Here is a 26,514-nt window from a genome sequence, read left to right on the forward strand (position 1 = left end):
AAAAGTAAACACGCGCTCTGATTGGTCAATACGTCAACCGGAAGAGAGGGTATTTAGCGTGGAATCGCACTAACGCATAAAGCGATATTGCTGAAGTGAGTCGCGAGCAATAATTATTGTTACGAACGTAAAAACGTAAATACAACTAGTGCTATGAAAATATGAACAAATATGAACAAATTTATAGAAAACGAATGTCTTCCAAATTTTGAATTGAAATTGAAATTTTTAGAAAATTGGAGGAAACCACTCACGCTCAAAAGTACGAGAAAACGCATAGAAAAAAATCAAAATGCCAGAGACGAGGGAAGAAAGCCAAACGACAGTTCTCGCCGAGGAAAACCAAACAAGCGTTACTAAAGAAAACCAAAACAAGTATCAATGCCGAAAAAGGTCAAGCATCTTTTCCCGAAATCCAAACTATTGTAGCCTATACAGACGACGAACTGGCCTCTTTTAGATACAACATGGTTTCAAAAAACACTAGACGGCAAATTCACTCATTCGAGTGGTCGCAAAACTGTCATCCAAGCGCTCAGTGATGATTTCGACCCAGTGGAGATATCAGAGCTCACTGGCCACTCCAATCCGGAATCCATATCCAGCTACAGCCATAATCCTCCGGAAAACAGCGGCGAATGTCGAATAAGTTGGCCGCTTTCAAACCACGCCAAGCACGACAACTACCAACGGCTATTCAAGTCATACTTTACGGGAGATTGTTCTCAATAGCTCAGCCACGCCAAGCAACACAGCAGCTACTAGTGACTTGACAGCAATGCCAGTCGTTCTAGTTACCTGATGGCAGGAGCAGTTGGCGGAATGTTTACTGGAGTAACTTTTAAGAATTCTCCAGTAAATATTTCCATAAACTTTCCGTCCAGCATTGACACCGACGAACGACTCCCTGCGATGAAAGAAAAACAGTTAAAATTGTGACTTTTAACTGAACTGTTTCTCGCCAGAGATTACCGAGAAATTCCAGTCTTAATCATTATATTTTGAATACACGTTTTTTTACAACTGTAAAGCACGTACCGTTTTTTTGTAGATCTTGCTTTGATACCGGAACGGTTGAAATTTTCATTTCGCTTGAGGATTTGACCATTCAGTTGTTGATTGTCGGCACCACATTATGCCAAGTTGAGTGGTAGCAGGCAAATCTCTGTCTTAAATAACTCCGTATTGTGTACTTTTAGTTTTTTTCCTGAAGATTGTAAAATGTGAGGCACCGCTTTCTCCACGAGTTTGAAATAAAAGTGGTTTTCATTCTAAAATTATCTTGTTCCCTCTATTCGCTAGATATTGACACCTGACTTTGAAAGGGTTTCCATTGTTTGCGCACTGGCGTGGTGCACAAAAATACAAAACATCTGGTTTCGCCCAGTGATTTGGTGGCTTTAGCTGTGATTCAAGAAAAATTCTCGAGGTACAATTAAAATTGCCGACGGTTCAAACGTGAGCGACTTACCTTGCTTTCCATTCCCTTAACAATGACAGTTCTGACAGTTGACTTTAAAATGTCTTTCTTAAGGGCGCGCGTACGGAATAAAAACAAACAATAACATTGCCGTTTTAATTTCTTGTTTTCTTATTTTTATTCAGTTATGCGATTCAAGAAAAACTCACTACCTGACTCGTGAATTCCACGTTAAATTTCACTTGAAAAACCGATATCGCACTCATCGCTTCGCGATTCGTGCGATATCGGTTTTTCGCGTGAAATTTAACGTGGAATTCACTCGTCAGGCAGTGAATTTTTCTATAGAATCGCATAGCTTAAAGTAAACACGCGCTCTGATTGGTCAATACGTCAACCGGAAGAGAGGGTATTTAGCGTGGAATCGCACTGACGCATAAAGCGATATTGCTGACGTGGTCGCGAGCAAAAATTATTGTTACGAACGTAAAAACTTAAATACAACTAGTGCTACGAAAATATGAACAAATATGAGCAAATTTATAGAAAACGAATGTCTTCCAAATTTTGAATTGAAATTGAATTTTTTAGAAAATTGGAGGAAACCACTCACGCTCTAAAGTACGAGAAAACGCATAGAAAAAAAAAAACAAAATGCCAGAGACGAGGGAAGAAGGCCAAACGAGAGTTCTTACTGAGGAAAACCAAAACAGGTATCAATGCCGAAAAAGGTCAAGCATCTTTTCCAACTACCAACGGCTATTCAAGTCATGTTCTGTAAAACGACAGATATAAGCAAGTATTTGGAAAGTTATAGCCTTCTATACACCGAATGCAATTATGGCGCTTTTGAAGTGCCATTGTTCTGGCCAACTCGAAAGCGTACGCTCCTTTGGTCACTGTGCACATTTTACTTTAGACTCATTCATGTAATTTACTGTTTCTTATATATTCTGACTTTTGTAATCTATGGCAATCTCTGCTGTAACCTCTTGAACAAATCACTGTAAAGTTCTCGTGGTAGAACAATTCCTATCATTCTTGAAGCTTTTTTAATCATAGCCGTCAATCAAAGCAGAAAAATCATCTCAAGAAACCGCGGTAAACTTGAGGTAAAAAAATTAATATAAAAAAAAAACGCAAACAGCCCGAAGCGCGAGAAAACGTAAGTGACCAAGTCGCGATTGTTTTTGGTTTGTATCTGATTGGTTGAAATTATATTAAAACTGGGTTTGTCACCAGGTGGATACATTAAAAAATATTTGAAAATACAAATTAAGTTACATTGGTGGTTAAAAGCGTTTCTGAAATTAGTAACAATAAAAATGTTCCCGACGTTTCGGTTGCAATTACGGAGCTTCTTCAGAGGAAGTGAAAGAAAAAATTTATGCATAAGCGCAGATATAAACAAGACGCTGAATCTTAATTAGCGTCTTGTTTATATCTGCGCATTTCTAGCAATCAAATTGCACTACGAGGAAATTTATATCAAAACTAATATATTTACATTTAATCTGGTTATTTTATAAAGCCTAATAAAGGTAAACCTTTTCCTTGTTGATGCAATAAAATTAAAAATAAAAAAAAGACGTTAATTGTCTAGTTTCTTCGGTAATAAAAAATTCTGACTTGAATCACCATATTGTTCGTTTCTCGGCGTGTCTTCATAGGTTTATTGTCGATGCACTCAGGTTCTACTCTGAAAAGTACAAGATTAATTAGGGATTTAAATCTAAAAATTTAAAGGTTTACAGAATGTAGGTGGATTTTCTAGTAGTGGTGAAAATATTGGTAAAGAGAGATGGTCTAACCGATAGGAAAGAGGAAAAAAAAAAAGAGAAAAATAGAAAGACACAGATGAAGGAGAGAAGGAAGGAGAAAGAGTTAGGAATGAAGAGATTGGCGTACAGATCTATGGATAAGTAAATAAATAAACGAATGAATAAATAAATAGATAAGTGGATGAATTAATAAATGAATGACGAGAAAAATGAGCAAATGGACAATAAAAGAGGAAAAAAAAAAACGAAAGTGGCAGAACAAAAAAAGTCATCGCCTCAATTGTCAAGGATTTGAATAAAGCAGGGATGGAAAAGAAAATTAAGAACATGCCTACCAATAGCTTTCCTTCTCATCTCCCTCACAAGAATCTCGCATTGTTCTGTCCAGTTGTACTTCTGTCCATAAAATGCCTGCAGTCTCTGCATCTCGTTTAGACGGTTTCCTCTCTCCTTTTTACGGACACTCTTGATCGCCTTTGACCAGACTTCGGGTTTATCGGAGTTAACTACACAGAGTTCTCCAAATTCTAGCTTCTGCAACGCTTTCGAAAAGCCTGAGTTACGGCCAGCAAGGACAGGCAAACCAGCGGATAAGGCCTCAAGGGCAGTGAGTCCAAATCCTTCTGTTCTTGAGGGCATGATAACCAGATCCATACGACGAAACAGCTGTTTTAATAGATTTCTATCCTTGACATATTCTTTGACAGACAGTTGGTTTTCAGAAATGCCATGCTTGAGAATCTTCGCTGCAACTTCGTCTTGCTTTCCTGGAGCCGCTCCAACAAATGTGAGATGATAGGAATCGTTTTTCAGCTCAGGACTTGCAAACGCCTCAGCCGCAATATCGTAGCCTTTCAGTGTGAAGTCCTCGTCATCACCACGCCCAAACATCAGGACCTGAAACACGTCATTCTCGTTTGGCGACTGCTTTACATCGGTTAGATTTTCCATGATTCCCGGTGTAAATTCTACAACATCTTGCTCTTTGTCAAAAGAGCGTAGATGATTAGAGTAGAAACCCTTCAATTCGGGCCCAACTGGCATGACAAGGTCAGCCATTTTACAGAGACTAACCTCATGCTCGTTCTTTTTCTCACCTTGTTCAACAGCTTTCGGATAGTCCTTGTACATACCGAGTTTTTCTTGAGCAGTGTGCACCACTTGGACCCACTTGCAGTCATGAGATTCCTTAATAATCTGAGCTTGTCGACCAAGCTTCACACCATGACCAATTACAACATCAATTTCAAGGTCTTTCGGTGGACAAAATAATTCTTCTTGGGGACTGCATGCCTCACGTTGCTTTGCCTTGACAATAGTGACGCCATGTTTTCCAGCTTCTGTTTTTTCTTCCTCTCCACATGCAAAGCTAGGGACAAGGAAAGTGACTTGAACTTGGGGATGTCTTGCTAAATGAATGGCTAGTTCCCTGTTGAAAGTCGACAATCCACCTTTCAGTGAATTCCACTCGTCTGCCAAGATTGTGACTTTCAAAACTTCGCTTGAGCAAATACTTGGATCTGTTACTTCAGGTGCTTGCGGTGAGGGAAAAGTTGTGCTGAATTCCGGCCCAACCTGAAATAACATAACCCAGTTAATTATGTAAAAAAGGTTTGTGCTTGTTCATCGTGGTAAAGTGCAATAACAATAAAATACTATCGTTTGTCCGTTTGACCGCATTGTGAGATAAACGATAACACTTTATTATTATTATAACCGAGTTATGGAAACGTGTAATAAATGTCTCATTAGACGTTTTGTCATGTAGTATCGCTGAGTATTTTTGCGAGTTTTGCCGTATTTTGACGAGCCCGTAGGGCGTGTCAAAATACAAATATGGGGTAAAATACTCAGCGATACCACACAACAAAACATCTAATAAGAGATTTATTATACAACGCGCCAAATTGTTATTTCAGTGCGGGCGAATTTCGTGGATATTTCTGGAGTACGAATATCGCGTGATATTCGTCCTCGTCTCGCGCGTTGTTTGTACTCTACGAAGCACAGTTGGATAATAAATAAATCTTATTAGACGTTTTGTTGTGTAGTATCGCTGAGTATTTTTACGAGTTGTGCCGTATTTTGACGAGCCCGTAGGGCGAGTCAAAATACAAATAACGAGTAAAAATACTCAGCAATACTACACAACAAAACGTCTAATAAGTTATTTATCATCCAACACGCCAAACTGTTATTTCAGTGCGAGCGAATAACGCGGATGTTTATTTACGGGCATTGCGTGGCAGAAGTATGCGAAGCGGAACGGAATTGGCGCGTTGTTGTGTTGCTGTTTCTATTTTCTTCATTAAATGAAGAAATTTTCTGGTCGTCAAGCTGTTTTTCTTAGTTCGATTCACCTAATAAACTTGGATCTATATTTGCCAACCATTCTGACTCTTCGTCGTCGGAAATATGATTCAAATTGTCCGCCACCCTTTTTTTTTTTTTCCAAAACTACAATCCAATTCTTCGCTTGCGCGATGCGAGAAAACCTGTTTAACCAGTACTCTACAATAGACGAGTACAAATACCGCGTGATAATTGTACTCGTCTATGGCGTTATTTGTACTCGTCTAAGTGTAGTTGGATAATAAATATATGTTATTAGACGTTTTGTTGTGTAGTATCGCTGAGTATTTTTACGAGTTGTGCCGTATTTTGACGAGTCAAAATACAAATAACGAGTAAAAATACTCAGCAATACTACACAACAAAACGTCTAATAAGTTATTTATCATCCAACACGCCAAACTGTTATTTCAGTGCGGGCGAATAACGCGGATGTTTATTTACGGGGATTGCGTGGCAGAAGTATGCGAAGCGGAACGGAATTGGCGCGTTGTTGTGCTGCTGTTTCTATTTTCTTCATTAAATGAAGAAATTTTCTGATCGTCAAGCTGTTTTTCTTCGTTCGATTCATCTAATGAACTTGGATCTACATTTGCAAGCCATTCTGACTCTTCGCCGTCGGAAATATGATTCAAATTGTCTGCCACTTTTTTCTTTTCGTAACTACAATCCAATTCTACGCTTGCGCGATGCGAGAAAACCTGTTTAACCGGTACTACAATAGACGAGTACAAGTACCGCGTGATATTTGTACTCGTCTAGGTGTAGTTGGATAATGTAAACTAAGAACTAACTATTAAGTTCCCTAGTGATTCTATTAGGGTGTGCATTCGTGGCCAACCAGTTCACACACCCTAGACTTCTAACAGTGGACTGGCTACAACCCCTTCACTGGACTCTGATTATGACTTCCGCTAAGTTTGTCGAAATGTCAGTCACTCTGACTACCGGCAACAATCTTCCCAGGACTACTATAACCTGGACAATCAGACTACACGACAACTTTTAACAAACTGATTCTGTCAAACGTATACTGGAAAGCGCTAATGTTTTCCTGTGGAAAGTCCTATTAATTTCAAATACATTAATGAACTAATAATGACTGCTTCCGTGACACTTTTGGGAGGCGGTTTTCAGCTCATGACCTCATCAAAATCAAATGATCAATTATCATCATTTACTTTTTCGTCGGAGACAAATTTGATAGAAAGTGATTTTGAACAAAAGCTAACTAAGGCCAATGTAAGTAAAGAACATAACACCTGCCATAACTTCGAATAAATCTTATCGTTTGATTCATTAGTAAGGTAAGATCTGGAAGGACATATTTCATATTTCACTGATCGAAAACTAAGGACATCTAAAAGGCTGATTGATTTTTCCAATTTCTTGTAACTATTTTCTGTAATATTCAGAATGTTGCCTTTTTTACCTGATCTTCCCTTTGCTCACGCATGGCTATCTGCGGTGTGGAGGGAAAGTTGCTGAGGGAAGAGCTCTGCAACAGAGATACTCAATTTCTAAGAAAAAATATTTTATCCGACATTTACATCTATCAATTACTTAGCCCTGTCACTAGAAAACGGTTGTCAATTTAGTTCAATTGGCCCTCTACGGATATACCTTACGCCCTATGCCTTGACCAAGCTAGGGCCCCTTACAGCCAATGAGACGTTAGAGAAAATACGATGGAATGGTTGTCGGTCATTTTGAAATAAAACCATTTAACAGCCATTTACATCGGCGACTTTTGCTGCGGCTCTAAGTGCAATTTCTGCTGCGATTTTTTCCGTGACTTCACGAGGACATAGTGTGGTAGCATTTTCCCTTTATTTTCACTGACAATCTGCAAAACTCAGGCTGTAGTTATCTCTCTGATTTGATATCCCACAAAAATAGTTGGGTAGCTCTGCCGGTAGCAATTTAAGCCTAACTTAACCTTGCCAGTAAAAAATAGATGCGACGATAGAAGGGAACAATAATGTAGAAAAGAAGAACAGTAAAGGAGTTAATTGAGAGAGATAACTTAATCTTCTGCGATGCTTTCTAGTCACGCACTTTGCCAGAGCGAGGAGTGTAAAACCGTCATACACGGATGGGGGTACTTTTGAGTGGTTGAATCCTAAGAGTTACACAGCCGAAGGGAAAAAGCTTTAAAAGTTAGTTTCCAAAACTGCTCCTAATCAACATTTACTTCGGCCAGATCAATTTTTTTAATTTCGTATACGACATACCTGATCTGATGAGGCTGGAATGATATGTAGCGTGCACAAAGTTTCCCTATTAAGCTGGTATTGCTCCACTGTGTACAACTCTACTTCCAGGTTATTGCAGTCGCTAATGGATACAGGCAAACTTCTTTCAAAAGGTTCAGTTCCGAGAAACCTGACACAAACAAAGTAAACAAAGATACAATACTAGAGATTTCTTTTTGTTTAGGCAAACTATGTTTCTCATTACGCCTATGCTCCGAGATGGCGGAACAGTGGAATTTACGTTGACTGAGCAAAAATTCAGTAATAAACTAACCTCAAGAAGTTGTCTAGATTTCCTTCTTGAGTCACAGTAAATGCTTCGGAAAGAGACACAGACATTTGATCTTTTTTAGAAAGTGGCCTCAGCGAGTTTCCTCCCCCTTGAAAACAAACGCGATAAGCTGAACATAGGTGAGTATGTACTTGACCTTTAAGATGGATTGGGAAGCAGCAAAGAGTCAGCAAGTAGTTGCTAGGTTTGCCTGCATCACATACACGAGCTAAAAATCCAGCTTCTTTTACCATGAGTTTTTTGCAGAGATCAAGGACAAAATCCTTGAGGATAACAACGGGTCGTTTTATCCAGTCAATCCAAGGCCAGTACCTATGGGACAAGGACACAAACTTAACAACATCTTTTTAAGGAGTCACCTGAGTAAAGAGTATACATTTTTCAATCACTGATCAACAAATCAGAACGCAAACATCCTAGAGTTATGAACTAACTGATTAGTCTAGGATGATTTCATTCAACCCAGAAAAAGGATTTAAGTCAATAAGTAAAACTGATATGAACATATTCTCAGAATGAGACAAATGACCCAGTTTGTTTCTACTATGACAACTTGTAATGAAATAAACTTCATTTGACCCGGCCGCCGATGAAAATCGAGGAAAGAATTAACAAATCGGCAGTGGTTTATCGTGGTCTGCACTCTTATTGACAACGATATTCGTCATCACAATGGTCAAAATGTTGTGGACTCACGAGGCGCAGCAGGCTTCGACGAGATTCGAACTCATGGCTCCTAGATATCCTTGGAAGGAGGACAAAACAAATTGCTGTCCCACAATGACATGATTTTTTTGGTAAGCAAGCAATAAGCAATACCGCGCATAGACTTATCAACTCAGACCCCGGAAGAGTCGACAAAGGTTTATAATATCTACTATAGACGACAAATCGGTTTAAAAAATGTGATCGATTTGATGAAAACTACATATTCGTTGATTGGTTGCTTGCTTATTTATTTTCCATCCCTTTTGTTTTTAGTTTTTTGTGGTTCGAAGACGACATATTTGTGCACGCCAAAGTCTCACCTACGCGTGTCTTTGCTCTGATTCCCACGGCCTTTCCTGCGCGAAAGCTTTATAGTTTATTACTAGTTCTGCTTGGTTTCCATTCCTTTTATCTTCAGTCTCTTTTTGTAGTTCGAACAAAGACGACATATTTTTGCACACCAAAGTCTCATATACGCATGCATTTTCCCTGATTACCCACAACCTTTCCTGCGCAAGCGCTTTGTAGTTTATTTACACGGCTTCTTAAAAGGCCACAAGAGAATATTTACTCTGAAAAGTGATTAACTGTAAACGTCACTGTCCCATTTGCAAGAACCGCTAAGCTTTCCAACTGCTCTGTTATTTCATTCCATTCTGTTTCATCTTCTTCTGAGCTTCGGCAGAATATCCTGACGTCAGTGGCTGAATAATCTGGAAATTTCGGTGTGTCTCCCCGAAGTGTAACGGGGATTGTGAGCCTTGCAGGCGCTAAAAGCTGAAGTGGTTGGGATGGTGAAATATGAATAATAGGTCCGGCAACTAGTAATTCTTTCCGTCTATAATCACGCCGTGGAACCTCTTGCACCTTCAAATAAAAACGAAGTTAGAATTAAAAGAAACTGCAACGTGTGTAATAAAGCAAAGTCGAAAGCTCTCTAATTTCGTAAATAGTCGGTGGGGAATTCGGATGGCACAATTATTTCTCACAAAAGTCGCTAACAGAAGGTACCATCATACTAATCGTATCCGGCGGGTGGGCTGGTAACTCTGTCGTCGCGTGCGAGAATCTTGTCTTCAACTTAACAGCAAAAGCTTAAAGTTAATATGTAAAATATAAGAGAATCGTCTATCATAAGTGATATACAAGTACCTTTACAGAGAGAGCAAAGGTTTTCTCCGAAGGGAGAGAACTCACTGGGAGTGTTACACTCACTCCCGGATAGTCTGACAGAATGCAGTCAAATGAAGATGACAATGTCGAAGGGTTTTGGAATGTGAAAGACTTGAGACGCCAGACCACCGCAAATGAAGAAAAACTTGTAATTTCTGACTCTGCAAATGGAAACAACCAGTCGGGGAATTCTTCCACGCTGGAATGCTCATCTTTGACATCTGTAAATGAGTTCGAAGTTGTTGTAGCTTTCTCGTGACAATCAACAAACCCTCTACTTTCAATCAGATAACTCTGTTCATTCAGCTTCACATTTAGATGTGTTTGGCAAGCTGGTTGTCATATTTTACCACAATTGACAGTAATGTCGCAATCTGATGGGCTAATTTGCCGTTGTCGATACGAGTACAGACAACAAGCAACGCAACGTGTCACGCACTGAAACAATCGCTCTAATTGACGTCGAAATTGTGCTAAAAACAAATCGACAGTGGTTTAGCGTGGTATGTGCTCTTATTATTGATGATGATGTTCGTCATTAAAGTGGTCAAAATTTGTTGCAGACTCACGAGGCGTACAACATTTTGACCACTGTGATGAAAAATATCATTGTCGAGAAGACAACAGACCCCGCTAAACCATTGTTGTTTTGTAAATCCGAAGAAGTGAAACATTTGAAGTGGTAGTTGGACAATCGTACAAGATAAAAATGAAAATTCAATCGAGCTTATTAGATGAAATATAAAGTTGGGAAAAAAGGAATGTAAAGTCTCTTGTTATACAGTTCAGTTTTCGGTGGTTTGGTGCAAAGAGCGAAAGACATGCAGATAACAGAAAGGTGTACCATTTTCAGTCTAACCATAAAGGCACAAGAAAGGCTAAAGAAACTACATCTTGATCTAAGATACTCCTTAAGAAAAATGGATATTTTAATACCCACTATAGCACTTAATTGGACTTTTCCTTTTTACTTACTGGATAGTTTGCTGACGTGCCGTTTAACTTATTTTTTATGAAAGGGATATATTACTCAAGAAAGAATGGCTATACCCTGTAAAAGAAAAACAACAAATAAATTACCAAAAAAACCTCTACCTGATGGTGTCCATGCCCATCTGGTTTCCAAGTCTCTCCAATCATTGGTCTCCTCATTGATTAACTCTTTGATCACCAATTCGTACCCTTTGATATCACTAGCACTGTGGGATAAAGCCAACTTCACTTTCCCATTGAACTTGTAACTTTTCTCTGCACCAGAGAGGCTTTCACAGGCTAGTTCCATCACACTGCTCACTAAGGCCTCATTTCTTTCTAGGGGTGGTGACAGAATCCGTGGATTCCATAAAAAACATGTGACCTCTGCAGGTGTTGGCAGAGCTTCAAGAGGGAACACTACACGCGATGGAACGTTTTGAACTAGTTGGATTCCTCCTTCCTCTGTAATCTCGCTTCTGTAAAATTAGAGATGTGAAAATTAACTTAAAAAAATGAAAAAACTTCAAGAAAAAGCATCATCGTCCAAGTACAGCACCACTCGTAAAAATACTCAGCAAAATACACACTAAAACGAGTAATAAATAAATAAATATCCACCACTTTCAACAACACTGAGGTGGATAATTGTTTTAGCACATAACACCCAGATACAAAAAAATTAGTATATTTCTTTCAATATACCATGGCTTGTAACCCCAATAATATTGTAGTAATGAAATCTCTTTAGTTTATTGTAAAATCTCTTTCGTTTATTGTGGTAATCAAACTTCTTTAGCTTGCAATGTGTAGTATTTACTTAATTATTTATTTCTAATACTCGCCAAGACTAGCTAACGCTAGATGCGGGTTGTGTAAATTTGCTTATAATGTTCTGTAGAATAATAATAAATAATAAACAATAATTATCGTATCGTATCGTATCATCCAAAAAATGGTCGGACATTTCCTGACGTGCGATTTTGTCTCATCGGCTGCTTGGAGGTGAATATTTCTTGCTGTAATTTATTTAGGTACTCCAAATTTGATGTTGAACAAAAGCATGTTTACTTACTTACTAACACTGATCTTGTCATTCCCGATAACGAAGCCTTTTTCTAATTTCAAGTGAAAGCAAACATGAAGAAAGAAGAAAAAAAGCAATCAAGTTTTAAGACTTTTTGGTGAGGAACTGTATTATATGAATGGCATGGAACCCTTTCAATCGAGTTGCACAACATAAAACAAACCTCAAGTAATAGCAATAACCCATCTGTAGCAAGGAGCAATATTAGCATTCAGTCTCTTTCACATGTAAACTCAAATGTACTCATTCCGTCTACCCCCACAAAATCAATTCAATTCAGTTCAATTTGTTTATACCAGAAGATTCACAGCTTGGCATTTACTGCTTGCTGATAGCAACAACCAGTCTAGGTGAGCAGTAGTTTTATGCAAATTAATAACCTGCCAACAATACTTCAGTGGCAGGTGCTCTTCCGGAATATTACATGCACTAAAGTACATCTATGCAGTTGTATTTAGTCCTCTGACAGAAGAACAAATATATCATACATCGTTAAAACTATGAAAAACTACAAATTGAGGTATACATTTATCTTGAGCAAGCTCCTTAGGCTCGAACGTACCTAATTGTTCCAAAAATTTACAACATCTACTAGTATATAAATTTCGTTTCTCATTTTAGATTTGACCTGACCTAAGTTCCAGATTCTTTTTTTACTTTACTTTTTCTCTCTTGAAGTTCCATAGTTCTAAGCGCTTCTTCTATGCCTTATTCAATAAAAGTTTTGAAGGAACAATTTACAGAGAAGAAATAAATATACACTAACTAGTTACAATAAAAATGAGTAATAAGATGAGAAATTACATCATTGAAAGGGAAAAAAGAGTTTCTATGAAAGAAAAAACAAAAAAAACTTGCTACAAAAAAAAAAACAAATAAATTACGAAGTTGAATGGGTAAATGTTGCAATAGATAAATGGAATGGGGAAAAAAGATATGCAAATACAAATATAATTAAGCTGAGCTGTTTCTATGATTTTTCAATTGCAAGCCACTTAGTTATTCTTGTTTCCGTAATTGCTATAAATGTTGAATTGAAAATTCAATTCATCCTGTAGATTTGTTTGAAGTTGTCCATATTACGTCTAGGACTGTGGATATTTTGTGTGCAATAAAGGTAAACCTCAATTTAGAGAATATACACTTTAAAGCTTATTTTTAGCTCAGAAAAGCCATGTGAAGAATATTTACACCTCACATTTGGAGTATGATCCCTGAGGTGGGATTTTTAATCAACAAAAGTATTCAAGCTGCAGATAAGAGAGGGGGGACAGGGGGGTCCCCAACTCCCACTTCCTGTACTACTTTCTCTCGCCACTAGTACTTTTGTGCCCCTCTCTTTCCTGACTCCCACCCTTCATCCTATTAATCATGTTTGCAGTCTGAGAAAAATTTTATTACATTATATTTTGCTATGAAAAGTTTTGAATCAAATTATATATCAGTGGATTATGCCACTGTAAAGTTATTTTGAAATAATTATCATCTTTTGTTGCATTATGGCAAGAACTGAAAAGATTATATACCTGTGGATCTACATAATTTGCTGATTTAAACAGTAAAATGCTCTCCATTTTAAGAAAAAAATTTCTGCTGGGTTTTAAGATGCACCAATTGCACCCATTAAGATATTTCTGCAAAGAAAACTTTTGTTTTAAATTGTGTGCAGTCCTGAAATGACTATGAGATGTTTATCCCTCTCTGCTGTCTTCCGTAGTGTGACAGAGCAAGAAATGAAAACATAATGTGCTGGTGGCTGTAAGCCAGAAATCAGAAAAAGAGAGAACTCAACCATGTATCATGTGCAAAGGACAAACTTCTAAGATACTTGGAAAAAAACAATAATATATTGGTTTGTTGAGGAACTTAGTTCCTAAAGAACAAAGTTGATATTACATACCAAATATGATTGGTTGACACAGGAACTTAGTTCCCAAAGACCTCATGAAAAATGTATTTGAGATCTGCTTGGCTCATTCATGAACTAAGTTACCTTTAATGTCAAGTACAATTTGAAATGGTGATGTACACAAGTCAAAACAGTCTCCCCCGGTAATGTTGCTCTTGCGATAAGTTTTTAGACCGGTTTATGTTGCTTATCATAACATAGCTTGTAAGAGTCGTGCAATCAAACTCGATCATTGCGCGAGCGTGCTTCCCACTGATTCACGCTAGTGATGTCAAATGCCTCGCGACACTTTGTTTTTCGCGCGAGTGACTTCGGCATTTTTCATTAAAAACCGGCAAAAACTTCCGTAAAAATGTTAGACTAGACATGGCAACAAGCGAATAAGCCGATGAAGATCTGCCTAATTTTCCTTTGGAAATGGATTTTTTTAACTCCCGAGAGAGAAGAGGAAAACAAACAACTCAACGCCGATTTCATCTCATTTCGCAACTGTAAGTTCATTTCCACGCATGAATACACCTGTGAGTTTTTGACCAATCCGAGACGAGATCATTGAAGCGTAGCAAAATACTTTTCCGAAACAAAATAAACAACGCATTTGAATCGTAGGAGAGGATATTTCTGCCCTTTATACATACACTACAGCGTTGAAAATGTTAGAAAACGATTGGTTGAGTACAAATGTCACCCGGTATTTGTAATCTACACTATCGGTTAAACAGATTTTCTCGCATCACGCAAGCGAAGAATGGTGGATTTGTAATTAAAGGCAGAAAAACAAAACAGCAGACAATTTGAATCAAATATCCGACGACGAAGAGTCAGAATGGCTGGCAAATATAAATCCAAGTTTACTAGATGAATCAAACGAAGAAGAACAGCTCGACGTCCAGGAAATTTCTTCCTTTAATTCATTGAAGAAAATAGAAACAGGAACAAGACAACGCGCCAGTATGGTACCGCTTCGCATACGTCTGTCACGCATTCCCCGTAAATAAATATCCGCGAAATTCACCCGCACTGAACAACATAGATAACAGTTTGGCGTGTTGGATAAGAAATAACTTATTAGCCGTTTTTTTGCATAGTATCGCTGAAAATTTTTACTCCTTTTTAGAATTTTCACACGCCCTGCGGGCTCGTCAAATTACGGTACAACTTGTAAAAATACTTAGTGATACTACACAAGAAAACTTCTAATAAGATTATGTATTAGCGCTGGTAAAAAGCGCAGCAAAACCCTTGTGGCATTTTTTACAGAATTGTATAGTATCAGATGCCTTTTCTTTGCCGTGTAGACCATCGTGTATTCGACTCCTACCAAAGTGTAACATTGTTGTCTGCTCTATTTAGTGTTGACATAAATAAAACAGGCACACCTTAATTTAGAAATGTCATGTCATGTATTCTTCCATGTCATTGGTTTATTGAGGAACTTAGTTCCTATAGAGCAAAGTCCATTTTGCAAACCAAATCTGATTGGTTGACACAGGAACTTAGTTCCCAGAGAACTCATTAAAAATGCATTTGAGATCTGATTGGCCCATTCAGGAACTAAGATACCTCAAATGTCAAGTACATTTTTAAATGGTGAAGTACAGTTTTAAATGGGGATGTGTTATAGGTAAACTAATTTCATTGTTTCACTTTTTACTTTTAACTTTATATTTTATATCTTGTAAATGTTAAGAACACTGCTTTTAAGCAACTTATATGAACTTTCACATCAATTTCTAAAAACCCGTTAATACTAAAAACGATCAGTATTGCAATGACCTGTATTTGAGTTCATTAATAAAAATGTTGCTATTTACTTGGGTAGTCTTGTTTTTCTTCTTTTTCTGCTCATTAACTATAGCGCTTCTGCCCCGACGATTTTCAAATAAATTCTTTCAATGCCTTCAATCTTTACCACCAGCATCCACGCGCAGTTTGCAACTGCCTTTTGTGTACTTTGTCAGGCACTTGAAAAAATGATTGAAGATATCAATGTTAATACTTTCAAGTTTATCTTGCACCTTGTGACTGATTTCACCTACATCTATTGTAAACAAGTCACAACTGTCAATGTCAGTCACAGACTCAGAAGAATGTATTTCAACTGTTTCGGTTGATCTCTTGTGGTAAATGGCTTTCCTTGCTGATCGAACATTTCGAAAGTACTTCAACCGAATGTGAGATGCTGCTTTTGCCTTGGCTTTTGCCTTGTCAGAGGTACTGGGGCAGTGCAACTTTTGCAGTTTCTGGGTGCAAGTCAAAGCCAAGAGAAAGTTGTTGTGTTCGGTGAAGTATTTAAGCTGAAGAAGAACTAGAACTGCATGGCAGCAGAGACCACAAGCACCCACAGGACATTCGCAGAATGCCTTGTTCGGTTTATTTCCCGCAAAAAGTACTGTAACTGTGTGAGTTACGTATGAAGAAAAACTCTTCAAAACGCTGGCTTTTACATATGTTGACAATCCTTCCCCTTGTATAGCTTTAATATGCTTCATTCTTCGAGACTGGAACATCCTGTAAGCCTTTCTTACTGCCCTTTTCTCCCCTGGCGCTTATGCGATTGATATGCATCTATTTCGTCTTTTCCGATCTTGGGAAAGAGTGAAACGTCAAATTTCCATCTTGCTGTAGCTTGAGGAACACTTTCTCTTGGAAGTGACGTCGGAAATTTGAACTCAGTTCTTATCGATCAAAGTTATCCTTTTTTCAATCAAGGCATTGTCCTGTAGTGGGGATAACCATTCAATGAGGGCTTCTTTTGTGCCCGATGTTTTAAGTTGTTGCTTAGCGCAAAATTTAGATAAGACATCACAATCCAGGGACTTGATTTTTTCCTCTTTTGTCTGATCTTTCATAATGTCAAAACTGTAAACTTCTGATGTGGATGCCTTTTCCTTCGCATTAAAAATAGCAAAATCTTGGAGGTCTCTTGCACAATCATTACATTATAATAATCTTGTCAATGAGGTGGCTGAAAGGAAATTTTTCAAACATCAATCCGTTCAACTGTTTCTTATTTATAGTGATTGCTATTAAGTAAACAAAATTATTTCAAAGTACGTTTTTGTCTCTATATGATTATCAGGTTTAGATGTTGTAAAGTCATTTTCATGTGAGGTAGTGCTTGTCCAGTGTCCTTATGACATTAATTGTGGTTTTCAGTTTTTTTAATGGTCACCATTTTGGAAAAGTACAAAATATGAAAAAATATACATTTAAGGCACAGGCACTACATAACAAATGAACTCTGTGAGATTTAAGAGGAGTAAGCGTGAGTAATTCCAAGGTACTTACATAATCTTTCTATTGATGCTATCAATAGCTCACTCATTTATCACAGCACAAGTGATACATTTTCAAAGAATATTTCAAATAATCACTTCTGAAAAGATAGCCAGAATCTATGACATTGTGTTAATATAATCTTGTATCAGAGCAGAGCCTTTTGATCAAAGGTTAAAATTCCTTTGAGCTAGTTTATGTTTTATCACACAAATATCATCCAATTCTTTGGAATCCTGAAGAATGATTTCCTAGGTTACCAAACAATGAACAGTCTAATTATTTTAAATCACCTTAAACAAATGATTTTTGGCTCAACAGGCCAATTTCTTGAACAAAAGAGTTACTCGAAAATACGGTCATACGTACATGCGCAAATTCCCTATATTAGACAAGCTGAACCAATGAAAAGCAAACCAAAATATTCGAGTCACAGGTAGCATATTCGACTTGCAATAATGTGTCACCTTGGATGGGGAGGAGGCCACCCTTAAATAACTGTAATGTTGGCTCCCTCTGAATCAATGTGAAAACGTTTGACTTATATTCAAGTTTGTAAAGCTGATACTAATAAGCTTCTTTCAAATTTTCAATCTTTTCAAGTTCATCAATGATGTCTTCCATAGTGGGTCTCTCTTCAGGATCTTCCCGCAGACATCGACGGATGAGAACTCGAAGCATGCTGTCTTTCACCATAGCGACTTGCGCCACACGCTTGTCTGGATCTGGCTGTTCCAGGATGCAAATCTCACAGAGGAGAACACCAAAGCTGTATACATCGACCTTAACACGAACAAATAAAAAATTAGAACTGCAACATTTACATAACAATACCGTCGTTCTCTTTTTTCAACAGAAAATTGTTTGTGGAATAAGCTTTACCTACTTGACAAGAATGAGTGCTCCAAATTAAACTCTACCATCTCTCTTCCACCATAAAACACGCTTCTCATTCTTCAACAGCAGTTTACATTTTTTTTTTTTTTTTTTTTTATGTTTTTTTCGTTCAGGCATTCAAATTTTAAAACTTTCCCATGCAAGCATCAAATCAATCTAGAATATTTCTTTACGTGACTCGGGACAGGCAGACTGAACATAGAACGTATCACTTTGATTCCCTCATTCTGTGCTCTGTCAGAGCCGCTCTCTGCAATTTCTAGCATATTAATTGGCTTACCGCGCTTTCTCTATAGCCCAGCGATAAAAGACGAATCGATGAAATCAGGCTGATTTTAAGGGATTGAATCACCATGAACATCTACAAAAATGAAGACAGGAAGAGAACAGAAAATACCTTCGCAGTTTGATGCTCAGTCAATGCTTCAGGTGCACTGTATATCCTAGCACCAGGGCAAGCTGTCATGGTCTGCTGCATGAAATTAGCTGTTCCATAATCTGACACTTTGCCACGCCATCGGTCAGCTTGTCGCCATAGCAACACATTGGCACTGCTTATATCGCGGTGAATAATGGGGCGTGGTTTCTTTTGATGAAGGTAGTTCAAAGCTCGAGCCACATCCAAAGAAATAACAGACATTTCAATTCTGGAAAGACTTTGCTTTGACAACAATTTTCGTAAACTAGTTTCCATGAGCTCTGTTACAAACAAAGGGCTTTCTTCGTCGTTTGTTGCTCCAATGAACTGGAGCAAGCAAGGATGGCGGCATCTTGAAGCAATGTGCATTTCTCGCTCAAATGATTCCGCGGAATAGGGGGAAGATCCGGAGAGTAGATCCTGGTGAATCTGTTTTACGGCGACAGCACAGCCACAATACCTGCCTTCGACAACCCTTCCCCAGGCTCCCCTACCAAGTTCTTTGTCCGTCAGCTGAATTTGATTTCGATGAATAATCCAGTCGGGTGTCTGCTGGCATGAACGTTCCTTCAACTCTTGCTGAGCTACTTCAAGAGATATCTCCAACTCGTTTATTGATATTTCTTTTTCCTCCAGTAGTGTCACCAAGGAAGCAACTTCTCTATCTTTTTTTTGTAGTTCCTCTTGGACGACTGTCAACTCCTGTGACCTCTTTAATAGTTCTCCATCTGCATCTTGTTGCTGCCGTCGGGAATTTTTTAACTGCTCTGTCTTCTCGGTTAGCAGTCTATCATTTTCTCTTCGTTGTCGATTTTCCTCTTGCCATTGCCGTTGGACATGTTTTAAGTGCTCTGCCAACTCCTTGACTCGTCCTTCACTGGACTCAAGTAGCCCTTGGACATCTCTCAACTGCTTTGTCCTCTCCCATAGTTGCTCATCTCTCTCCCGTAGTTGCCCTTGGACATTTTCCAGCTCCTGTGTCAATGTATTCATTTGTCCTTGGGGTTATAAAATAAAAGGAGGCCCTTAATCCCACAAGCCAAGAAAAAAAAAAGCCACAAAGGTGTCTTTTTCAGCTTTTTTAATCTCACCGAAAAAGGTTCAAATTCAGAGATTGAATCTCCATCCTTCATGACTTATTTAAAGAGCGTGTCCACAAGAAAACCGGGCAGAACCGTCAGGCTGGGGGCGATAAACCTCAAATCACCGATTCGTCTCAGACTTGGCACAGATGCTAAGTATCATGAGTTAATAAATGTATGAAAATAATAGGTCAAAATAGTTAATTCCTGGTGAGATATAGGGTTCCCTTGGGAAAACCCCCATTTCCTGTATTTGTTTGCATAATTATTAGCTAACTTGGCATTGCTGCTGTGACGGACCGTAAATCCATCTGCAAATTCACTCAACTGGAATTTGTTCTATGTCTACCTCTCGCCTAAGTAAAGACGACTTTTTCTGGTTTTGGCAAAGTCCAAAAATAAGGGTATTTTAGGGCCCAATACTTCTAATTACCAACCACTTCTGATCGCCTCTGGTATCGGGGCCCTAAAGCGAATTAGGCACCTGATCCCAGCATCAACCTTACATCTCATATACCAAGCTTTAGTAAAGCCTCGCTTTGATTACTGTGACATTGTTTGTGGTAGCTGTGGGAAAACGCTACGAGACAAACTGCAGAAATTACAGAATAGAGCGGCCCGTGTGTTGACATTCTCTAACTATGATGCTGATGCAACTGAGCTACTCGAGTTTTTAGGGTGGAAATATCTTGCACGCCAGTAGGAAATCCGTAAAACCACCATGATGTTTAGATGTCTGCACGGGCCGACTCCAAGGTATCTACATTCAAAGTTTACGTGGCGTGACTCTGCTTCTGACCTCAGGGACTCTGAAAATAAGCTCAATGTTAAATTACCGCGCACTAATTATTACAGAAAGAGCTTTAGCTACAATAGCGCCGCATTATGGAACAGTCTACCACGCGATACAAGGAACACGGAGTCTCTGGGGGTATTTAAACGTAAGATCAATGATATTCTTTAAGTCTAATGCACGGCATTCACGGAAAACAGCTTTAGTGTTTATAGTATGTAGTTTGAAATTTAAATATCTTAGCTTATGTGATATGTATTTTTATGGGCTGATGAATTGATCGTGTTTAAATAAAGATTACATTACATTACATCATTATTCTTATATGGGCAGTGAAAGCCATCACTCGACCTCCAAAATCAGTAATAAAATTTTTGGGGCAACTGATTTCATAACCCGTGCTGACGTGAAATTTACATCTACCTCCCGCTTTTTAGTCTGTATCATCAAAATTCCGTGAGCCACATCTTAGTTTTATTAACTTAAAATAACTAAGAAATTTCCCAGCGAGTATCGTTTAAACATGAACGAGGAGAGAATCTTTGAATAGCGCAAGTTGAGCCCTTTTTGAGAAGTTTTTTCGCAGCCATATTTGGATTATTCTCGAGGAAACGTAGCTGTTGATGATGAACATCAAGGGCGCATGTAGTCGAACTTTCTGACAAAAGAAATTTAAGAAGAAACTTGATACCACAAAGATGTCTCTGTGGTGCCTTAGTTCCAACTTTTGGCTTGATATTATTTGTTAGATAAGTAGCCATTATGTCAACAATGTACCAGATACGATTTGCTTCGTTGCCTTCTTGAAATATAAAACGCGGTGAGAGCTCTCGGAAAGATCGATCAATATTATTGGTCTTTTACGGCGTGATACTTTTCGACTTACATGATATGTGTTGGTGGCTAAAAGATAATTTCATGCCCTAAAAGCTGATGTAAATCTGAGGACAATCCGCTATCTTTGATCAGATTGCGCCTGCAAATCTGTTTAGCGGTCAACTTTGACATTCATTTGGCATGTTGTCTTTCTAGTTCACAAAGTTTAAAATGCAACAAAGATTTACGGCTACCAAAATGTTTGACTTCTCATGACTTGTTAAGCTTGAGATAGTTGCTGGTTCACCGAAAAACAAATAAGCCGGTGATATATTGGTCTCCTCTCAGCACAAGGAAAAGGAAAATGGTTAAAAAACTGACACGTATGTAAAAATCACTTACATATTTTATCCGAGGTTTACTGTACACATTTCATATGTAATTTCCTGCTGTGTTATGTCATGTCTGGTCTCGGAGGCATAATATATTCGGGCAGCCTCTTTGCCCCGGCCACATTCTAACTAATTATATGACATACACGCTCGACCGCTGAATAATATTGCCGGCTTGGTAAAGGATGGCTAGCGTTGATCACTTAGACGGAGGAACTAGGAGAACTAGTTACCAACATTGTATGTGTTTGGAAATCAACAATATTTATTTTTAGTAAAGGACAAGGATGCATCAACGTTAAAGTCATCCAAGTCAGTTAAAATGATTATGGGATCAGTTTGAAAGAAGATATCTATCAGACTTTAATGCCACAGTGCCAGTCACACTACCACCGTCTTTCTGTGGTCGAATATCCTATCCAAGACTTAAGGTTACTTCCCACCTTCGCGGGTGTCCTAAGGAAAAAATCCGTACGCGCGCTACTTTCATTAAATCCTTGCAAACTACACATCAGAAGAAAGCTCAATAAATGCAAACCACGATAAAGATATAATTTAAGTGAGTTTTCCTGTTAGGAAGTGTCAGGAGTCGGTAAGACGTGAATCGATCGAGGGTTAAAACTGTCTACGCAGTCTTATTCACAACGCACCAATCAACAAAAGTATGTCAGGCTTCTTCGATATTGTGATTGGTTGTTTAGGTATTAACATTTAAAGTTGGAGTTGCTAAAACTATGCGAGTCGTGTTGCGTTAATGGACGCAAACAAAATCTTACATTTTCCTCTTATAAACATTGGCTAAATCCATTCCTGAAAAAACGACTGCAAGGAAGCGATCATCTCTCTTCAAAATCGTTTCTTGGACGTCGAAACAACCTTTCGCCGTAATCTTTCTTGTAGTTACTTGCAATATGTGCCCCTTGTGGTCCTTGTCACCTCAGAGACGTTTGCGGAAACACAAGGATACGCGAATGCGAAAGGGAGGATTCTAGTTGTCTTTCATATCACTTTATGCCTGGGATGTTTGCAAATACGCGAGATCTTTCTCTCATGTATTCACCTGACAATGTGCATGGCTGATCCTGACACTCCTACATACAATCTTGAAATGCATACTGACGTCCTTGGTACACAGTTTTTCTTATCAATTGCTTTGCCAACAGCGCATTTTAAAATTTTCGGACTTACTTTCGTCTACGCGAAAAAATATAGAATGTTAAAAAATATAGAATGTTTATCTAATGTTCCCTGTAAGATATAGGGGAACCCTATATCTCACAGGGAATTAAATATTTTGACCTATTATTTTCATACATTTGTTAACTCATGATACTTAGCATTTGTGCCAAGTTTGAGCCGAATCGGGGATTTGAGGTTTATCGCCCCCTGCCCGGTTTTCTCGTGGACACGCTCTTAAAAGAAATCCTACTCACATTTAGTTTATTTTTTCAAGGAATCTGGTCTCATCGTACTGATGTTACGTGTTCCTGATGTGCAGCTTGGAGGTTTAATTTTTGTCATGCCTGTATTTGGTATTTGACTACAATACTTTTTCTTAGAACACTCTTAGTCATAGGTTTCGCCTTGCCTTACTTTCTGAATTTAGCAGACACATATTTCGTTGGAGTTCGCTTTGGTCTGGTTTGTTACTTGATATTTCGCATCACAGTCCATCCGATATTTCTGCTCGTGCGCAATCGATCCAAACGGGTCACGTGACTGAGTATGCCCTAGCTAAAAATGGGGAATATGTTAGGCGCGAAAATACGCAAGGATATTTGTCCGCGGACATTATCTGTTCCGAGATGGGAACAGTTTTCCGGGAGTGAAAAAGCGTAAACTTTGAGGAACAGATATTGTCCAAGGACAAATTTACAAGCATGTTTATCCTTCAAATATCCAGTTTGCGATGTACGGGAAAATTGATTACGAATTAACAGCTTACTTTTTACTGCGTGGGATGTGTGACCACGCAGGGCTAACAACACGAAGGGCCTAAGCTCGAAACGTCAGCTTTAGAGACTTTGACCGGCAGTAAGCCCCTGGGTTTAATAAATACTCTTTCTTGCCTACAATCATTTGCCATATCAAAATTGTTCCATACGCACATCCTCGTACCTGATGTTTCCGTCTTTGAAGTCTCCTTATTTGTTCCAGGTATAATTCTATCCCCTCTTCCCTTACCAGGTTCACTTTGGCTAATTTCATCCTTTGTGAAAAAAAAAGACGTACCACTTACAATAAATACACGCTGGGAGACATCCCGATTTCAATTTATCACGCTGAAAATGATTTATTTTACCTACCAAGTAGTGGTAATTTGGAAGTGGTTGTGTGACAAGCATTTTTGTCAAGCAGCATTCCTTGGTAGCTAAAGCCCCCCTGACGCACAAGACACTATGAAAATTGCAAGCCTTCTCTGCGCCGAGCCTGCCTAACAGGCCACTTTCATACACGCCTTTGGAGGCTATCACAGCATTGTTTCGAATCATTTTTGTATAGAAGAAAATATTGGGTAAGACATGTGCCACTTTTGCGAACTTGTATTATGCACTAACGAATGACGCTATGGACTACTTGTTGATTTTGCGACATTGGCTACTGTGTTGTTTTAAGTTAAAAAAAAAAAAACAAAGCAGAAACACAATATCATTAGATTAAGTTATTAGAACATGGTAACACAAGAAAAATCTCTTACAGCTTTGGTATCTACTTTCTTGACATGCGATCCTCTTCTTAACATCTCCCGGGCTTCTTCAGTCTCACAGCAAACCATTGCCGTTTTACCATTGTTGTTTGCAAGGTTAGTATCTGCACCGAAATCTAGCAACAGCTCCAGCATTTCTTTCAAAGTGTCGCCTTGTTCAGGCCCTGGTTTAAAAGTCACAGCTAAATGGAGAGGAGTGTTTCCTACGGTATTCGCTGCATTTACATCACACCCTGCATGTAAAATAAGCTTCATGGCCTCTATACAAGGAAACTTGCACGCCCTTTGTACTTCGTCCTCGAGAACTGGAGTTTTATGCCATACAGCCAAGTGGGAAAGTGTATTTCCCTCCTGGTTGCGAGGATTTGAATGCAGAAATCTTTGAAGAAAGCCAAACATATTGCCATTTTTCACTTCCAGGGGGGCTTGCACTTTGCTGTACATCACCAAGAGATATAGAGCATTCAAGAGCAATGTTTCTTGTATCTTATTGTTTTGATCCTCTTCCAGCTTTCCAGGCTCCACCTTTTTGGAAAGTTTCCTGCTTCCATCGACTACTTTTTCAAAAATGTTCTCAATATGTCGTGGACTCAAATCGTGGCCGTTATTTACTATTTTTGCAAATAAAGCTGTGAGGAGTTTAAGTTCCTCTGTGTTTTGAACATCGCAGTTCATGGCTATTTCCATGGCTCTTGTCCACAAAGGAATGCACAGCTCGTAATTCTTAGAACCAGCTAACTGAGCTCCCCGGTATCTGATTTCGTACGGCAGCACTGTATTATCAGTTCCCAGAATTCTCTCTCTGATTATGAGTCCCTCCATGTGGATAGCATGATTATAACCTTCTAACTGGGAAAGTTCCTCAAGAGTCTGACTCTCTCTGCTATTTTGATAAGCTTCCACTGGTTCCATTTGCTTTTTACGCAATAGACATGTCGGGTCCGCATACCTCTCCTCCATTCCACGCTTCATATAAGTAAATGCTGTATCAATGTCATAAGCATCAGGATCATTGGCAATGGTGGCACCAAGAAGTTCAAGAGCATCAATTCTTTGTTCCTTTGTACATTCTGGTCTATTAATTAAATACTCCACCATTTCAATGTTACAATTATTACTGGCTTCAAGGAGAGGTGTTAAACATATAAGGTTTCGTTCTTGTTTCGCTCCAAAGGCAAGTAGCTCACCAACTATCTGAACGTGTCCTTTTCTCGCAGCAAAGTGAAGACATGTGTCTCCATTGTTGTCTTGTACATGTACATCTGCACCATGTTCGACGAGGTATGAAGCAACATCCATATGGCCATTGTAACATGCTATCATCAGAGGGGTACTATTGTTAATAGTGCGTGATTTCACATTGGCTCCGTTCTCACACAAAAAACTCACAATATCAAGCCGTCCAAAGAAGGCAGCAACCCTCAAGGGAGTTGAACCTATCGATGTTCTGCTGTCGACCTCGGCGTTTCGTTCGATCAAAAGTTTCACAACATCAAGATGACCTTTAGCAGCCGCAACCCACAAAGCTGTACATCCCTCTATAATTTCTTCATTAATCTTAATCGTTCCATGAGCCTCGATGTCTGCTTCATAACATAACAGATCCCTCACAATATCCAGCATTCCATCACGAGCAGCGATGATGAGAGCAGTGAGAAGATCGTCGCCACCTTTGATCTTTGTTTCCAGACGGGTTTTTCTGGATTCGGCGTTCATCTCCATGAGCGACTCAAGGAGATCAGACGCGTCGTCACGACAAGTTTGATAAGCGTTAGTTACTACACCTCCAACTGACTCTTTATTGCCCATTTCAAATAACACACTTGCAAAACCTCTTAATTCTGCTTCGCTCAACTGGAATGAATGAGTCGCCAGTAATCGGATCCTTGCGTCTACACAAATACTTCTGGGATCGCCACGGGGCAAACATTACGGCCCGCTAGAAAGAAATGTATGGCGAAAGTCAGTTTGGATGTTAGAAAAAAACGATTTTTGAGAGAAATCAATGCTTTTTCGCCACAGTTTTATCATATAATTCGTGCACGACCTTGGCAATCATTGAGACTACACATGAGCAAACACACCCCTTTCTACGAAAGCTAACAGTGTGATGATTAACCTCCTGTCAATCAACCATCAAACTGAATGATAATCATTTACCAAATGTGTCTGTGTTTTGAG

The 26,514-nt window shown here is 38.8% G+C and overlaps 2 protein-coding genes across 8 annotated transcripts in view; both read right to left on the bottom strand.

The window, feature by feature from the left end:
- LOC111347261 (protein fem-1 homolog B-like) overlaps window positions 1-26,514 on the bottom strand; it is a 79,702-nt gene that overhangs the window by 23,495 nt on the left and 29,693 nt on the right. For 4 of the 6 annotated variants that reach the window (XM_088762422.1, XM_088762423.1, XM_088762421.1 and 1 more), the window contains one exon: window positions 24,325-26,272. The exons of 1 other annotated variant lie outside the window; for it this stretch is intronic. In XM_088762422.1, the coding sequence (XP_088618548.1) occupies window positions 24,325-26,142 (1,818 nt within the window). In that variant the 5' untranslated portion in view covers window positions 26,143-26,272. Of the gene's footprint in view, window positions 1-17,095; window positions 18,012-18,522; window positions 19,542-23,744; window positions 23,836-24,324; window positions 26,273-26,514 lie in introns of those variants that run through there. One more of the 6 variants, XM_088762426.1, reaches the window with a different exon arrangement.
- LOC148727658 (uncharacterized) lies at window positions 913-13,873 on the bottom strand. Of its 2 annotated transcripts, XM_088762442.1 has the most exons (10): window positions 12,703-13,873; window positions 12,029-12,065; window positions 11,077-11,432; window positions 9,961-10,202; window positions 9,380-9,675; window positions 8,083-8,412; window positions 7,788-7,938; window positions 6,986-7,051; window positions 3,537-4,776; window positions 913-3,119 (listed from the first exon to the last, which is right to left on the bottom strand). In XM_088762442.1, exons 1-10 carry the CDS (start codon window positions 12,722-12,724, stop codon window positions 3,115-3,117), a joined length of 2,745 nt encoding a protein of 914 aa, XP_088618568.1. In that variant the 5' UTR covers window positions 12,725-13,873; the 3' UTR covers window positions 913-3,114. The 2 variants fall into 2 exon arrangements, with proteins under 2 accessions (XP_088618568.1, XP_088618569.1); XM_088762443.1 differs by lacking the exons at window positions 9,961-10,202; window positions 12,029-12,065; window positions 12,703-13,873 and having other exon boundaries at window positions 11,077-11,285.

The sequence above is a fragment of the Stylophora pistillata genome, chromosome 6 (assembly GCF_964205215.1).
Source record: "Stylophora pistillata chromosome 6, jaStyPist1.2, whole genome shotgun sequence".
Lineage (NCBI taxonomy): Eukaryota > Metazoa > Cnidaria > Anthozoa > Scleractinia > Pocilloporidae > Stylophora > Stylophora pistillata.

What these genes read in the sequence shown, in the direction of transcription:
- LOC148727658 (XM_088762442.1), bottom strand. Translation starts at nt 12,724, where the DNA reads ATGGAACTTCAAGAGAGAAAAA. An exon ending in TTCCAGCCTCATCAGATCAG is followed by an intron (nt 7,052 to 7,787) that starts GTATGTCGTATA and finishes TCTCTGTTGCAG; the next exon opens with AGCTCTTCCCTCAGCAACTT. An exon ending in GTGAGCAAAGGGAAGATCAG is followed by an intron (nt 4,777 to 6,985) that starts GTAAAAAAGGCA and finishes ATGTTATTTCAG; the next exon opens with GTTGGGCCGGAATTCAGCAC.